We start from the raw sequence: 16,619 nt of genomic DNA on the forward strand, positions 1-16,619 counted from the left end.
GTTTTTTTCCCCCTGCTCCTAGGCTGATGATGTTAAGAGACAATGGCAGGTTTAGGTCAGTTGAGTATATGGGACCCTTGTTTGGATGCCATTTTGGGGGATATACTCCAAGACTGTGTTCTAGATTTTTGTGATGAGGAACTTCTGTTTCTTTTGGGAACTAGATTTGCTTGATGGAGTCCCAAGGTGCAACTCCTGAACCAAATAATACACTTTGAGTTGTTCTACAGCAGAGCTCCCAGTATATTACTAACTGGTACATTTCATACTGATTTTTTCAGACCTTTGTTCACAAGCAACAGACCTTAAACATATGGGAAGCCATTAAAATTGGCTAGATTAGGGAAACTCATGGGAATTGGTATAAAAAGAGACCTTTTTGAGAGCTGACTGAGACTTTTTTCCTTCATATAATAGGGGTTTAATTATTTATGTTGCTGTGAAATTATGTGGTTTAGTTATTCTTAGGGCCATGGTAAAATGGTGATCTATGAAGGAAGTTTTTAAAAGTGGGTCTGTTAGGTTTTGAACACTTGGATTACCAAGTTAGTTATTTCAGTTTATATCCATAGAAATGAAAATTTGGTTTTAGCAAGTGACAAGCCTTTTCAAAAATATTTTGGGATAATTTGAATCAACTGAAATCTAAAGACAGGATAGGGGATAGATTTTGTCAGCCTGTGGGAAAAATGCCAAATTTTAAAGTTCTTTAAAATAACACTGCTAAATTAGGATCAGGTTTTGGGGGAAATAAAAAATTATTCTTAGGGCAAGGGAGTGTGCTGGCTGTGTCATTGCATAATGGTCCAGGTATGTTGTGCATGCCTTAAAACAAGTGTGTTGACTATAGGCTTAATGAAAAGGAGATCTTGTAAGATGCAGCTACTTAAAGAAGAGAGATTGCTGTAGTTTTTAAGAGAGAGACAGAACTGAACTTTTGATTAGTTCTTACATCTTTATGATAAGATCACAGGCCTTGTCTCCTAAATATTGGGTGAGTTGAAAGGTATATTGTAAATTCTTCCCTATTTAGACTTGAAAAAATCAGACCAAGAACATCTCTATCAATAAAGGTTCAAGTTTATTTAGCTGAGGTCCCATCAAGCCTTCACAAAGTTGTGTCAAGTAGTGATTGTGATCATGCTCATGCTGAGTAGTAGGTTAGCAACAGGCTGTAGGACCAAAAATAATTCTTAATTTCCTTAAAAGCCACTAATTCTGTGGATAGTCCTCTTCCCTCAAGAGCTCATAGTCCTGCCCCTGTGATTTACATTAGAATATTTATAACTTACTATAATTTTACTGGTGAGTTCACTGATTAGCTGAGCCTTATCAAGATTGGGGAAGGCAGAGATGGAAACAGCTTGATCCAGCTCACCTTCTTTGGTTGCTTCTGGCATCCAAGTGAAAGGCTATAGTAACCACATTTCAGATGTGCTAGCGCTTGCCACTTGGGGAGGGTGGAAAGAAGTGGACTTTTTCTTGGTGTTATTATAAAATGCTGTATAAGTTGAAGAGATCTGATTTGAAGCTACTCATGTCCTTTGTAACATAAGCTTTGACCTAGAAAGTCTTTCTTGATCATTACTTCACAGTATAAGTGCTTGAGTCAGTCATCTATATGTTGGGGCCTGGGTGAGAAAAACCTTTGATTTAAGCTGGCTGGGTTACTAACCTTAGAACCTAAAAAGATCTGGTTTTGAATGTAAAATTGGCAACACACAAACACAGATTTTTTAAACTTTGAACTTCTCAGCTACCGTTGTATCTTAATACTCATGTTTTAGGTTTCCTGATGGAAATAATAAAACTAGAGAAATTTATATCTCATATATTCCTACATTATAGAAAAGGGTACAAGGGAATGTTTGACACTAAGCTCTTTTGATGTAAATTCTTAACATACCAAGAACTGACAGTCTTAAATTGTGCATTCCAATTCTCTACATATTAAATACTGAATAATTTTAAAATGAGCTCTTGATGGACTGATTTGTATTTTTGAATGCCTCCTACGTTCCAGGTTTGTTTATAAATGAGAGTCCTCTTTTGCATTGTATAAGTACAATATATGTCATGTTATTTTCCCTGAGTAATTCAAGTAGCGCATATTCTATATAAATCTAAATGGTACCGGAAAATATTTAGTAGGTTGGGGGATAAACTAAAAGTTTTACTCAAATGTTTTCAGTCATATTTAGAATTGACATCCCTTTGAAGAAAAGTGAAATTTATTTTTTTTCCTGAGGACAACTATTATGATTTTTTAGTAAGTAGATAATACTTAAAATGGCATTGTGATAATTCTGTTTATGAATTTATACTTTTAACAGCAGATCAGGGAGAGTTGTTATTTTTTATCATTGTCTTAGCTTATTATGGTTCAGTTATTATTTTATTTACAGGTTCCATTAAATTAGCATTTCTTTTTTTTTTTTTTTTAAAGATTTTATTTATTTATTTGAGAGAGAGAATGAGATAGCATGAGAGGGGGGAGGGTCAGAGAGAGAGGCAGACTCCCTGCTGAGCAGGGAGCCCGACGTGGGCCTCGATCCCGGGACTCCAGGATCATGACCTGAGCCGAAGGCAGTCGCTTAACCAACTGAGCCACCCAGGCGCCCTCCATTAAATTAGCATTTATTGGCATATAAAACATAGCCAAATTAGCCAATTTGTTTTATTCCATGCTTAATAAAAGTGAGAGGTAGAGGTCCTCTAAATTCAACAGGCCAGCAAGCAAGCAACTTAAAATTTCCTTTCTTAAATGATGTGACTCTTAAGCTCTCAGGTTTTTAATGACTATGTTTTTTAAGTACTTGTTCAGTCACTTGAGATGAAATGCTTGGAGTAGCTTTTCCACGTCAGAGTTTCTCAAACTTAATGTTTTTACTGTTTCATAGTGTTCGGGACAGTACGTGCCGTTCACTAAGACTGCTTCAGGGGGTGTGTGGTTTTGTATGTTGCTTCGCCAGAGAAGCCTTAGTGGTTTTTGACTGTACTACAAGTCCGCTTCTGTAGCAAAGGTTTGATATCCTATAATTATTCTACTTGTTTTGCATCACTTATTATTTGGGTTAAACTGGACTCATTTCAAGTAGTTTGCCTTTGTTGTTCAGATGTGATGAGGAACATAATACTATGATTTGAGCCATAAAACACATTTTAATATTAGCTCGTATTTATCAGGCTTGTTTTTGTGGGAATACAAAAAAACTGACTAAAACCTAAGTGAGTCTTAATGAAGCCAGTTTAGGTGTAATTTCTATCTTAGTGATGGATTGTACCATAGGACTAGAGAAGAATTGGGAAAATGTATTATGTTATCTGTTGAGGGAAAGATCGGTGCATTTACAAACTTAAAACTTGGTTACTGTGTTTACATCATAGTGTACTAGCATCATTTATGGTTTGGCTTTGAGAATTTTTATGGCATTACACTTAAAGAAAATGTATAAAAGAAACTGAAGTTTTGGTTATATTTTTATATTTGTAAAGTAAAAGTTTGATTGCAATGGTCACTGTTCTTTTTAAATTTTATTTTATTGTTCACTTCAATTAAAAAAATAAAACAGAATGACTCTGCTTGTGTGTGGCTACTAACCTTAGTGTGCCAGTAGAAATCCTGAACAGTTCTTTTCCATTGTTGTTGGCCAAGGGCCATTAGGTAAGAGACAGCTTGACAGAATAGCAAGGGTCTGAAGAACTGGGACATTGATGTTGCCCTCTCTGGCGCTCCCCCATTGTGTGTTAACCGTGATCTTAGGCAGATCTAGTTTCCTGCGTTGTGAAGTTCCAAATCCCTGGATTTGGAACCTGAAGATTGGGATTTAGAAGTTGTCACACAATTTTGCTGTGTTGTATCATTGGGGGCCTCAGTTTCCTCATCTATAAATCTCTGTGTTGGTTCCTTTAGGCTTTTTTTTTACCTCAAACTTGTCTGGAAGTCATGTTCTGTGACACTGTGCTTGCTGCTTATGTAATACTGTGTAATATAATTTAAGCATCTTAAATAGAAACCGTGTACCCAAAAGATGAGAACACCTGTGTCATAAGATCACAGCCTTAAGGTTTTATATCTGAACAAAAGTTGAACAAAACCTGATAAAGTTATTATAAAGTTTCTATGAAATTTTTACTGCTTGTATATTGCAGGTACCAAAAAGCTATGAAAAGTTATGAAAGGAAAGCTAAAATTTGAAGTATACCCATTAACTTACTTTTTCCCCCTGCAACTTGAGTTGGTTATTGTTTCCCCCTCTGCTAGATTTAGTAGTGGAACACACTGGTCCAGCTAATGAAACACCAGAGTTCTGTGGGAGTACACTTAAGGTTATTGGTTAGATAAGGTAGTTCAGTTTCTAGGATGTTGAGAATCTTCCAACAACAACAAAACTACTCAGCCTTTCTCAAAGAATGATGAAAATCAAATGAAGTCATAAATATGAAAGGATTTCAGATATTTAAAAAGTAAATAACAGTAAAGTATCTAGGTGTGATTCTTAATCTGCATAAGCTGGTTTGACTGAATTGATAATTTTTAAAAATTTCCTTTAAATCAAGCCAAGTCAGAGCCACCATCCTATAAAGACGACAGAAATTTCAGTCTCTCAGTCATTATTGGGAGACTGTGGGGCCAACTCAAAGTCTCCAAGGAATCCAGAAAGCATAAGTGGTATTCTGAAATGAGGGTGGGAGTGCAGAGAGCTCTAGCTTCAAGATACTTTTCTTGTCTAAGCTGGACGGGCCCCTTAAGGTTTGGTGTGGGTGCCCTCCTGCCGCACTGGGCCTTAGGACTCAACTGAGAAAGGTCGTCCCTATACCTATGTCTAGCCTTCCTGGGCACACTAAGTGTTCATTCCTCTGTGTCTTGCCTCCTCCCCGGGTCCTCTCATGGAGTGGGATACAGTGCAAAGAACCAGAAACACGAATTGATTTGAGAAGGTGGGTTTTGACCATGCTAAAAAAAAAAAAATCCTTCAGAGGGGTGCCTGGGTGGCTCAGTCGGTTAAGCATCCAACTCTTGATCTTAGCTCAGGCCTCAAGCTCAGGGTTGTGAGTTCAAGCCCCTTGTTGGGCTCCATGCTGGGTGTAGAGCCTACTTTAAAAAGTGTGTGTGTAAGTAACACGTGCCCCCCTCCCAGCCAAATTGTTTTGTTCCATCACAGGCTTTTGAATAGGATGTTTCTAAAAATTCGAAAGTGGATGGTAATAATTCTGAGAGGTCTTTGTTTTCTAATTAGTAGAGTTTTAGAATTAAAATATTAGGCATTAAAGAGACTCAAAAATGGGGTGCCTGGGTGGCTCAGTTGGTTAAGCGACTGCCTTCGGCTCAGGTCATGATCCTGGAGTCCCGGGATCGAGTCCCGCATCGGGCTCCCTGCTCGGCAGGGAGTCTGCTTCTCCCTCTGACCCTCCTCCCTCTCATGCTCTCTGTCTCTCATTCTCTCTGTCTCAAATAAAAAAAAAAAAAGAGACTCAAAAATGGTTTAGTCCTTTTCTTTTGAAAATTTGTAAGATTCAACAAATACTGAGCACCTGCTCTGGAGCAGGCACAATTCTAGGCCTTGGAGCTACAATGAGGAATAAGACCCCCAAGCTCACACATTCTTTTTTTTTTTTGTCACAGCTTTATGAAAGTGTACAATGAAACGATTTTTAGTATATTCAGAGTTGCGGAGCCGACAGCACAATTAAAAAAAAAAAAGAAATAAATATTTTGCTTTTATCCCCCAGTTCCCTCATCCCTGCCCCTCCTCCCCAAGCAACCATTATTTTGCTTTCTGGGTCTGTATATGTATTTGCCCATTCTGGATATTTCATATAAATGGAACCACAACGTGTAGCCTTTTGTGTCTAGCTGCTTTCACCTAGCAAGTTCAAGATTCCTCCATGTTGTAGCATGTGTCAGTACTTCTTCATTCATTTTCACGGCTGAGTAACAGTCCATTGTATGGATTATACCTTACTTATCCATCCATCACTTGAGGGACATTAGCTTGTTTCCACCCTTGGCTGTTTATTATGAATAATGCTGTTACCAAAGTTTGTGTACAAATTTTGTTTTGAGCTCTGTTTTCATTTTTCTTGGGTATATATGCCTAGGAGTGGAATCGCTAGGTCAAATGGTTACCCGTGTGTTTAACTTTTTGAGGAACTTTCCAAAGAAGCTGCACTGTTTTATATACCTACCTGGTGTATGAGGGAACACATTTTCATTTCCTGCTAAATCAAGTCCATTTTAGACTCTGCTCCAGGCTACTAGTACACAACAGAAACTTAAGATAACCTTACTGGCGAGAAAAAAGACTGTTGATTATATTCTTCCTTTGAGGGTCCTCTATTACTCCCTAAGCAGCATCTCTTTGGACCACCGGGGAAGCTGCTAGGCCCACAGGCGTGCTCAGGGGTAGTAACCTGCTTAAGCGGGAGGGTGTGGGTGGGTTAAGGAAACCAAGGGCCGAGTGTCCGGGTCCCCGCGACCTGCGGACCCGCCACACTGCCTGGGCTCGACCGCCCGCCAGCGCCGTCGGGCCAGAGTGACGCTTCTGCTCGACCGGCCGGGGCCGCGGGCCCCGCCGAGCTGGGCTGTCGGCGGACGGTCATGCTGGGTGCCGGGCCCCAGAGCTTGCGGCCCGGGCCCTCGCCCGCCAGGCGGCGGCGCGACTGCTGGGGGCGGGGGACGGAGGCCGCGCCCCCGCGCCCATCCCGCCCGCGCCCCGCTGAGGGCGGCGGCCCGCCCCGAGCCCGCCGAGGCTCTTCCGCGCCGGCAGGGGCAGCAGCGGGAGCGGCGCGGGGCGGAGCGGCGCCAGCGGCCAGGAGCGGCCCGGCCCGGCCCGGCGCGGCGGCGGCGGCGGCGGCGGCGGCGGCGACGCCAGAGCCCGAGGGCGTCGTTCGCGAGGCCGCCGCGGGAGCCCGGCCGCAGCGCGGGGAGGCCTGGGGCCTGGAGGCCGCCGCTGCCGCCATGCCGCTGCTCTTCCTGGAGCGTTTCCCCTGGCCCAGCCTCCGCACTTACACGGGCCTCAGCGGCCTGGCCCTGCTCGGCACCATCGTCAGCGCCTACCGCGCCCTCAGCCAGCCCGAGGCCGGGCCCGGGGAGTCGGAGCCACCAACGGCCGCGGTGCAGACGGAGCCGGCCGTACCCGCCCGGCCCAGCGCCGGCGGTCCCCGGGCCCGCGACGTGGCCCAGTACCTGCTCTCGGACAGTCTGTTCGTGTGGGTGAGCGAGGCAGCCCGGGCCGCCGCGGAGGAGCGGGCGGGAGGCGGGGGCCGCCATGTCACCCATTATGTGCAGGGGGCGTGGCTGGGCCGGGGTCGCCTCTCCGGGCCCCCGGGTGCGGGGCCTGGGGGGCGGGGTCCTCCCGCGAGCGCGCCGCCAGACCCGAGGCTGAGGGGCTGCGGTGGTCTGGGGGCTCCGAGGGAGCGGCGGGGCCGAAAACGGGGGCGGTTTGAGGAAGGGGCTCCGGGAGGCGCGGAGGGCGCGAGGGCGCGCGGCCGGGCCCGGGGAGGGGAAGGGGCGAGGGGGGTGGGGGGTGGGGTGTCCGAGGAACCCCGAAGGAAACTCGAGGACCTCCGGGAGTCGGTTACCCCGGCGGTTCAGTGAATTTTGGAGGGAAGTTGAAAGGCTTTTCTGGCTCGGTCAGCCCGGGAATGTTGTTAGCGGGTTGCCCGTGAAGAGGAGGGGGCAGAGACGAGTCCTGTGCTGGCTAGGGGAGAATTGTACGCATCTGGGTGTGTTGGGACATTTCTGTGAGGAGGCTGCCTGTCTCCCATAACTTTTTTTTTTTTTTGCGCCATTTAGTATGTGATTGTCCTGTTTGGGTCAAACACACATACAAACCGTGCTTCCTTTCCTGTTGCCTTTACCTGGTGATTCATGACGGTTTCCTTTGATGTCTGAGGGCAGTAAAACATTCAGAGGCAAGAGCTGGCTCATCGTTTTCACTCAGCATTTTCGCCTTTTAGTGATCCATTTTAAAACAACGTTTTCAGTTTGTCTGCCAGTGCAAGATAAGCAGCACCTACAAGGCATAAATGCTGGTTTCGCTTGTTAGGACAGATAATTTCAGGCTGGGCAGATAACAGTATTTTGGCTAAAGAACTTTGCTTCCACCTTGGCCTTAAATGCCATGCATGTACATGCACACGTGCGCGGGCGCGCGCGCACACACACACACACAATGATCAGAAAAGGTGCTCCAGGATTTAAGTCTGTCACTTGGGTTTACTGTGGTGTCTTGGGGCTTGTCTTCTCCTACAGTTCCCATTTGGGGTTAAGAGTAGGCTGTAAATGACTAAGATTAATATTCCAAGGATAGAGAATGATATACAACTCATTGGTTATAATTAATCCCACTGTGCTTCGTCAGGAAGCTGTGGGATTTATGAATTTGGTGGGCTGTGGATTAAGTCTCCTGGTCCTTCTGATGAAGAGATTAGTAGAAGGCAGTGAAGAGTGAAGTTTTATTCTTTCACTGCTGTGTACTTGAATTTGGTACTGTGTAAACAGTAGGGAAGAAGGGAGAAAAGAAAGAACTCAACTCACCTCTCTTTTGTCTTATTTCCAGTCTATTTTTTCATTTGAGTTAGCAGGTAAACAACTTAAAGTGGTGTGAAGAGTGTTTCTGCCAAATGTTAAGATTATAATGTATTCTTTGATAGGTAAGTATGAGACCTAAATAAGCCTTTGAGACGGAACCACTATAGAAGAGAACAACTGCTAGTATTGTTTAGTGATTTTCCCCTCCCAGGAGTTTTTTGTTTTTGTTTTTGTTTTTACCAAACTCATGTTCAAATTCCAAGATTAACACCTCTTCATAAACCACTGCATAAAACCTGTTGATTTTCCTGCGAAAATTATTTCTTTTAAGAAAATTTCAGTTTTCCCCTGGCTTTTTCATTAGAGATCTTACCTAGAGCAGGTTTCTCATTTCTTCCTGATCTGTTGATGATTGTTTTCCTTTTTCAGTTATCTTCTTAACGGTTTTTCTGGCATCTTTCCTCGTGGTTTTCCCACTTTCATGCTGGCCTGCCTTGGTTTCTCAGACCCTCCACGTGTGTTCTGTAAGCTTTTCTCATCACCCATGGCATAGTTCTGTTTTGGTACCTGAGCAGGGGCCACAATCTCAAAAGCCTGCTTCCTTAGCCTGACAGCATGATTGAGTGAATATATGGTAGGGCCTTGGTCAAAATGGATCCCTTTGGCACCCTGCCCAAAGACATTCAGATTCAATTTTTTAAAAACCAAGCAAGATAAAACAAAAACTGATCTTTCTGCCAGTTTGCAAATCCTGCTGGCTGTTATTTGGCATATTGGAATCTCTAAAGCTTATCTTTGTAGGTCTGATAGCATCTCAGGAGGTTTTGATTAACAAACTCAATTCAGAACCTTTCAGAGGTACCATTTGGGGCACTCTGGAGGGCATAGCTGTGAACCCTTTCCCCTACCCTCAAAGCAATCCATATACAAATAAAGCAAAATTTGATAAGTGATGATAGATAGATTAAAAAAAAATATATGGCAGGGTCTGGAGGAAAGAGAAAGTAATGCCTAGGGGAAGGATGCTTGGAAGATGTTATTTGAACCCAGCCTTGGGCGGTAAGAAGGATCTCAGCAAGCAGCATGATGTATTACAAGTAGAAAAAACAGCATGTGAAGGTCAGATGGTGTATGAAAGGTAGTGCAGGGCCTATGCAGAGCAGCCCATAAACTGGGCTCTTAAATTACAATTCCTTTGGGTCCTATGATTAAGAGTGAGGTTGGGAAGGTAAAGGGGAGGCCTGGGAGTCGCAGGAGGTGAGGGAAGTAACCAACCCCTATAAAGGTGTATTTCTGAAAATGGCAATCTCGTACTTGAAAAATGTAGTTTCTCAGATTGAATCCAGGGGATCAATTCAAGGGGAAAGGCAGAGCCTTGGAATCTTCATTTTGATAAATATCCCAGGCGATTTTTTAGGCACACTGATGGTTGAGAAATGGATTAGGGAGGATAGGATGTGGGGTGAGGGTCAGATTTTGTAAGCCTTGCCAGCCCTTCTAAGGAGCAAGGACATTACTTTGTGGGCCATAGGGTTTAAGTGCGAGTGGAGGAGAGGAGGGACTGTCATGATGAGGTAGTTTTCTCAGGGGTGACCTGAGACAGCAGTGGTGAGGATGGGAAGAGGCCAGGAGATGTTGTGAGTTAAACCTCCCCCAAGGAGGTCTCTTCAGGTGGTGCTCTGGTGTGGGTGTTGAGAAGAGGTTCTAGGGGAGACTCCAGGGTTCTCACACTAGCAAATCCCCAGGTTTGATGTGACCACTTGTTTCTTCATGTCTTTCTAGAACTTTCATTCTAAAGTTTCATTTGAGATTAGGTTTTGTTATTCATTTCTAGGCTTATTTTACAATTTTCAGGTGACCCTTCCGTTAAAGTACCTCTTGATCCATTCCATATTGTTTTGAATTGTACAGGTGTATTTGGCTTTTCCACTTCTTTATTCATATTATTTTCATTACTGTCTCCTTTCTGGTTTTTTATTTTCCTTTTTTACAGATTTGCTTCTGAAATTGTAAGAGCAGGACATGGTAAGATGGAGAAATGGGAATATGAAAGAAGTGTTAAGGTTCTGACATAGTTATATGCAAATCAAGTAATTTAAATAGAAGTCTGGGGGGGTGGGGGGGAGGAATCATCAAAAACGGAAATGGAGAAAAGTGAACTGACCATTTAGAGCAGGGATGGGTAAACTGGTGGTCTGTTTGGCCTGGCCTGTTTTGTACAGTCTGTTTAGCTAACGATGGTTTTTATGTTTTTCAAGTTTTTTTTTTTTTTTCTTAAGGGGAATACTATGTGACAGAGAGCGTGTGGCCTACTGAGCCTAAAATATTTATTATCTGATAGCCCATTAGAGAAAAAGTCGCTGACTCCTTTAAAGAACCCATCTTCATATAATTACGAAACTTCGGGATTAAAAGTAATTTACTAGGTTTGAGTATGAGTTGAGTATTCCAATGAAGTTTAGAGAAAAATATTAGCTTTAGAAATGTTGGGGCAGCTAAAGAAAAAGTACACTTCTAAATAATAGGATATAAGCCTAGATAAACAACTTAAAAATATAAGAAAGATCCTCAGGGTGAGGGGAAAGAGACAATTTAATTGCTTGCTATGTGCATGCTGAGTGCTTTGTGTACATAAACTCACTTATTTCCCTGATATTGTGAAAAGAGGAACACTATCATCCATGTAATAAGGGGGAGTATGCATTTTTGCATTTTATTGCATTTTATTTTTTATTTTTTTTTAAGATTCATTTGTTGAGAGAGAGAGCATGAATGCGGGAGAGCGGGGGGGCGGGGGGTGGCAAAGGGAGAGGGAAAGAGAGTCTTAAGCCAGCTTCACACTGAGCATGGAGCCCGACCCAGGGCTCAATCTCACCACCCTGAGATCATGACCAGAGCCAAAACCAAGAGTCGGACACTCAACCAACTGCACAGCCCAGGTGCCCCTTTATTACATTTTATACTTGTCACAGGGAGCCTGCAGAGAGATAACATATTCCAACTGTTCATTCAGGGAAGAGACAGACAATGCTGTGTGGGGGAGGTGGTGGTTAGTGCTGGTGTTAAGTGGGAGACTAAGAAATATTCATATTGATCCTGTTCTTGAAATAGTTCCTGGTACTTTAACCACATTTCGTCACAAGCTCATGAGTAACATTCCATTGGTGGCCAGCATTTTACAGGATCAAAAATACCTCCAGGGTTACACAGTGATTAAGTGTGGCTAAGCTATTTAAGAGAGTTACCTGCTTTCTTCTCTTTTCCTCTCAGGCCAAACTGTCTTAAAATTTCGTTTCTGTTGTTCTCAGGTAGCACAATAGAACCATTCTGGGAGGGCAATTTTCTTATGGAGCCTTAAAGGGAATTACTTTAAGCCTGATTAGGTAGGGGTTCCTTGGGTCAGTACTATCTGATGTTTTCTGTTATAGGCTGCTCAGGGACAAACAAAACTTGTTTTTATTTTGTGTAGGCTAATACAAAAGAAAGATGTTTGGTGGGGTCCTAAAAAATATTATTTAAGGTTTTTACATTGCTATAGATAAGAGAAACTTCTGAAGCATTTTAATATAGTAGAAATACCATGTAACCAGGATCATTGAGGCCACCCAGTTTGGGATTGCTAGTTATCAGTCTCCCATCATGGTGAGAAAAATAAATGTGGAACTTCAGAACTGGTCAGAAAGTTTATTAGACTCTAAACTTTAGAAAAGTTAATTAAAAAAATAAATGCATGATCACGGTACAGAAGTCACAGGTGATGTACAGTGAAAAGTAAATCTTCTGCTTCCCTTTCCCAGAAGTGGCCATTACCACTTTTTTTTTTTTAAGATTTTTGTTTATTTGAGAGAGTGAGCGAGCGAGAGAGAGCAAGTGAGAGAGCACATAAGCAGGGGCCGAGGCAGAGGGAGAAGCAGGCTCCTTGCTTAGCAGGGAGCCCAACTCAGGGCTCGATCCCAGGACCCCAGGATCTTGACCTGAGCCGAAGGCAGACGCTTAAACCGACTGAGCCACCCAGGCGCCCCCTATTACCACTTTCTTGTAATTAATGCTAGTGTGAAGTAGAAGACCAGGAAACATCCAGGTTGATCAAGTCCTTGACACTATTCACATCTATGATTATACAGATGTGTCTGTGTGTACGTATGCATATGCTTTCTTTTTTACATATAGGGTAACATGGTAATGGCGTTTCTACACCTTGCTTTTTTTTCAGTGAACAGGTGATCTTGAAGTTTCCATACAATGCTAGTAGAAAAGAGAGCTGCTGAGTTAGTTTTCCTGGCTTCATTGTATTCCACTGAATGGCTGGCAGTTTATTGAACTTGCCTCCCACCATTTTTCTGCTATTAGTGAACAGTGCTCCAGTGAACCCCTTCTCTTTACATTTACGTCTGGATTCTGCCTACAAGGAAAAACTAGCTAGTTGCATAGAACAATAAAATGAGGTTAGTACTTTTAGTGTGGTCTATGTGGATAAAGTGGTGGTTCAGACCAGGCGTGCTGGAGGTGAGCCTCGTTTTGCTTGTTGGAAGTGAGAAGGTTTGTCCTGGTTCTATGGATGTACAACTGGGCTAAAGTGTTTCTGTAAGAATATTACTGGGTGACCTAATGGAATCTGATCTGGGACTTGCTTTAATGTATTTATTTAGTTAATTTTTCAGAATGAAATATTTTATTTCAGTTAGAAAACACCACTTATCTGTTTTTCTCCTATTCAGAGGCCCAGGAACAAATGATTTTATACAGTGTGAAATTTAGCAAATGCTCACACATAGAACCACGGTAAAAAAAAAAAAAAAAATTGGGGGCGCCTGGGTGGCTCAGTTGGTTAAGCGACTGCCTTTGGCTCAGGTCATGATCCTGGAGTCCCGGGATCGAGTCCCGCATCGGGCTCCCTGCTCAGCGGGGAGTCTGCTTCTCCCTCTGATCCTCTTCCCTCTCATGCTCTCTGTCTCTCATTCTCTCTCTCAAATAAATAAATAAAATCTTTAAAAAAAAATTTTTTTTTTTTAAAGATTTTATTTATTTATTTGACAGAGAGAGAGCACAAGCAGAGGGAGCGGCAGGCAGAGGGAGAGGGAGAAGCAGGCTCCCCGCTGAGCGGGGAGGCTGATGCAGGGCTCCATCCCAGGACCCTGGGATCAGGACCCGAGCCAAAGGCAGATGCTTAACCGACTGAGCCACCTAGGCGCCCCCCATTTTTTTTTTTTTTTGTACAGGTGATCTTTTTTCTAATTGAAGTGTAGTTGGTGGGATTTGCTCTTAAGTGAGGAATGCTACAATTATATTTCTTTCCATATTTGCAATTTTTCAAGGCTTTATCAGTTTTAAAGTTGAGAATTTATCGTATATTGTCATTTTTTTATAAATAGAATAGTTTATTAATAATCGGTAAGGTGTTTTAAAAAACACTTTGTTCATCATCTTAAAATTTTTAGTTGCTTCCAATTCTCTGTAGCTCTAGCTTTCATATAAAGTTCACAAAAGGGTAGCTCCTTCTTTTTACATAAATTTCCTTCTAATATCAGTATATTTTCTCAAGCTTTTTTCCCCCCTTCTTATCCTTGCTAATTTTTAAATCTTCCATTGAAATTAAAATAAGAAATGATTATCTGTGAGTGATGAGATTATGACAGACTTCCACTTTAAAAAAAAAAAGATACTAATTTTTTTAAACTGTATTTTTGAACTTTAAGAAATGTAACTGAGAAATAGTAAATAATACTTTACTTTTTGTTTTGTAACCCAAGATATACGAGAATGTGCTTTTGGATAGAGCAATGATTAAGCCACCCCAAATTTACTTTCTTCTCCTGCATTGATTGCTCTCCCAGTAGCCTGCTTGGTGTATTGTTAGATGCTTATCAAGTTCTGTGTCCTGTAGATTCTAAAAGCTCTTTGAATGTGGGGTCTAGAGCTCCCTCATGTCTTGAACAAGTAGGTGCTAAATGTGTGGACTTTATTTCTTTATTTCCTATGCCTACATGCAAAACCAGCAAGAATTCTTTTTTTAAATTGTGTTGTAATTAGGCTGGGGGATGTTTGGCTGACTTAAAAAATTCTGTTCAGGGGCACCTGGCTGGCTCAGTCAATAGAACATGCAACTCTTGATCTCAGGGTCAAGAGGTCCAGCCCCCACGTTGGGGGTAGAGTTTACTTAAAAAAAAAAAAAAAGAAAAAAAATCTGCTCGGCTAGAAGATGTGGCATGAAGGGTTGTGGTTGTGGTTTTGTTTGATGAAGTTTTTCTTAATTAACATGACTAAAGTTCCCGTTGACTGGTTTAGAACACAATGAAAAGGAACCTTCTCCACATCTATTTCATCTCCTTAAAAATTAGTATTCTAAGCTATTTTTTTTGGACCGTTTCAAATAGGGCTGTTTGACAGGGAGTCACAAGTTAGGGATATAGGATGTTTTGGATAACTGATTTGCTTTTTTTCCTGATTATTTGCAGGATTTAATTACCAGAACTGTTTCAGCCAAACTATTTTTTTAAATTCTTTAAAAATATATCACATATTTCCTTGTCCCATTAGGCAGAATAGGACTAAACATAATTTAATCTTTTTGTAATGAATCAGGGCTGCCATTATATATGTTCTCCCAAAGGGGTGCATAGTATGAGATACTAAGGAGGACCTAAAGAGATAGATCTTAAGGAGCTTGTTTTCTTGTATTACTTCTTCTGTCATCTTTTTTTTCCTTTGACAATATCATTTGCTTCTTTTAAAAATAGAGGGAAGAATGACCCGGGAAGAATATGGCCACCTTCCTGTAAAGTTAGTGAATCAAAGGTTAAAGCAGTCTTTACATTGAGTTGGGGTTCATTTCCATTGCTCTCAATGAAAGTCATATTTACTGTCTTTATCAAGGTCCTTTTGGCTTTTGGGGTCATGCAGAATTTTAAAAATCATTTGAGCGTAAATGGTAAGATGTGCCCCACTACTTTCTTGGTCAAGGGCAGCCCACTCTTTCATTTTGTGAGCATTATATTTGTTGTGTAGGTATCGGGATATCCATCTCTTAATTATCTAAGTAAAGAGATTTCCCATCTCCCATTGAAGAAGGCCTTGGTTTTGCGTTGGTGGCTTCTGTTGCCTTCCAGTTCTCAGACACTCCTGCCAGTTTGCTTCTTCTTTCTTCTTGGTTTCTCAGTTCCATTCCCCTCTGATGCCCCAGAACCATTACTTGAAGGCCAACACTGAGCATGGAGAACATTTATCTTTTGGCTGGCAGATTATCCCATTGTAGTACATATGTGTATATACACATACCCCTATATATGTATAGGGGGTTCTCAATTTTTTTATGGTCTTGTGGCTTTTCTGTGACCATCAACCCTCTCCTCACCTGCTGTTTGTTTGGCTGGGCAGAGTAAGATATTTGGCTGTTGGATTTTAGTTCATGATAACCTCAATTTCTAGAAAAGTTTTCTTCAAGGCTATCAAAATCTTAATGTAGGAAATGATATACCTAAGAGACACCTACGGCTTACAATGTGCATACAGTTTTGTATGTTCAGTATAAAGTTTATGTATGGTTCAGTAAAGGCTGAAGGGAAAGGTGGCCTGCTGGATGGTGCATACTGGGACAGGGCTCTGTGATTAACTGGTAAGCTGGTGCCTCTCCTTCCCGCTCCTCATCTCTACTCCCACCACCCATAAAAGCGTGACCCTTCAAATATTACTTATCTTGTATAGGTAGGGAACTGTGGAGGCTCAGTCCTTAGAAATGTTGAATTCCTAATACAAAGTTTTTAGACCTGCTTTTATTTTTCAATAGGAGGAAATAAACTTTCTTTCTTTGATTTGTATACAGGTTCTAGTAAATACTGCATGCTGTGTTTTGATGTTGGTGGCTAAGCTAATCCAGTGTATTGTGTTTGGCCCTCTTCGAGTGAGTGAGAGGCAGGTAAGTCCAAACAGCAAGGATGGATTCTAGTGACCAGATTTTTTTTTTTTTTTTAACTTTGTGTTTGATATAATTTTAAACTTACAGAAAGGTTGCATGAATACTCTGAAGAGCTTCCATACACCCTTATCCACATTCACAGTTGTCAACAGTCTGTCCCATTTGCTTTCA

General features: G+C 42.0%; 2 protein-coding genes across 2 annotated transcripts in view; one reads left to right on the forward strand and one right to left on the reverse strand.

The window, feature by feature from the left end:
* The window catches only part of OGFOD1 (2-oxoglutarate and iron dependent oxygenase domain containing 1), a 63,816-nt gene that overhangs the window by 36,616 nt on the left and 10,581 nt on the right, over positions 1-16,619 (reverse strand). The gene's annotated exons all lie outside the window — the stretch shown is intronic.
* AMFR (autocrine motility factor receptor) overlaps positions 6,854-16,619 on the forward strand; it is a 46,588-nt gene continuing 36,822 nt past the window's right edge. The window contains exons 1-2 of the mRNA XM_006747553.3: positions 6,854-7,216; positions 16,356-16,448. Coding sequence (XP_006747616.1) covers positions 6,962-7,216; positions 16,356-16,448 — 348 coding nt within the window. The 5' untranslated portion in view covers positions 6,854-6,961. The remainder of the gene's footprint in view (positions 7,217-16,355; positions 16,449-16,619) is intronic.

Source organism: Leptonychotes weddellii, chromosome 16 (assembly GCF_054177405.1).
Source record: "Leptonychotes weddellii isolate Sample4059 chromosome 16, ASM5417740v2, whole genome shotgun sequence".
In the NCBI taxonomy this organism is placed as follows: domain Eukaryota; kingdom Metazoa; phylum Chordata; class Mammalia; order Carnivora; family Phocidae; genus Leptonychotes; species Leptonychotes weddellii.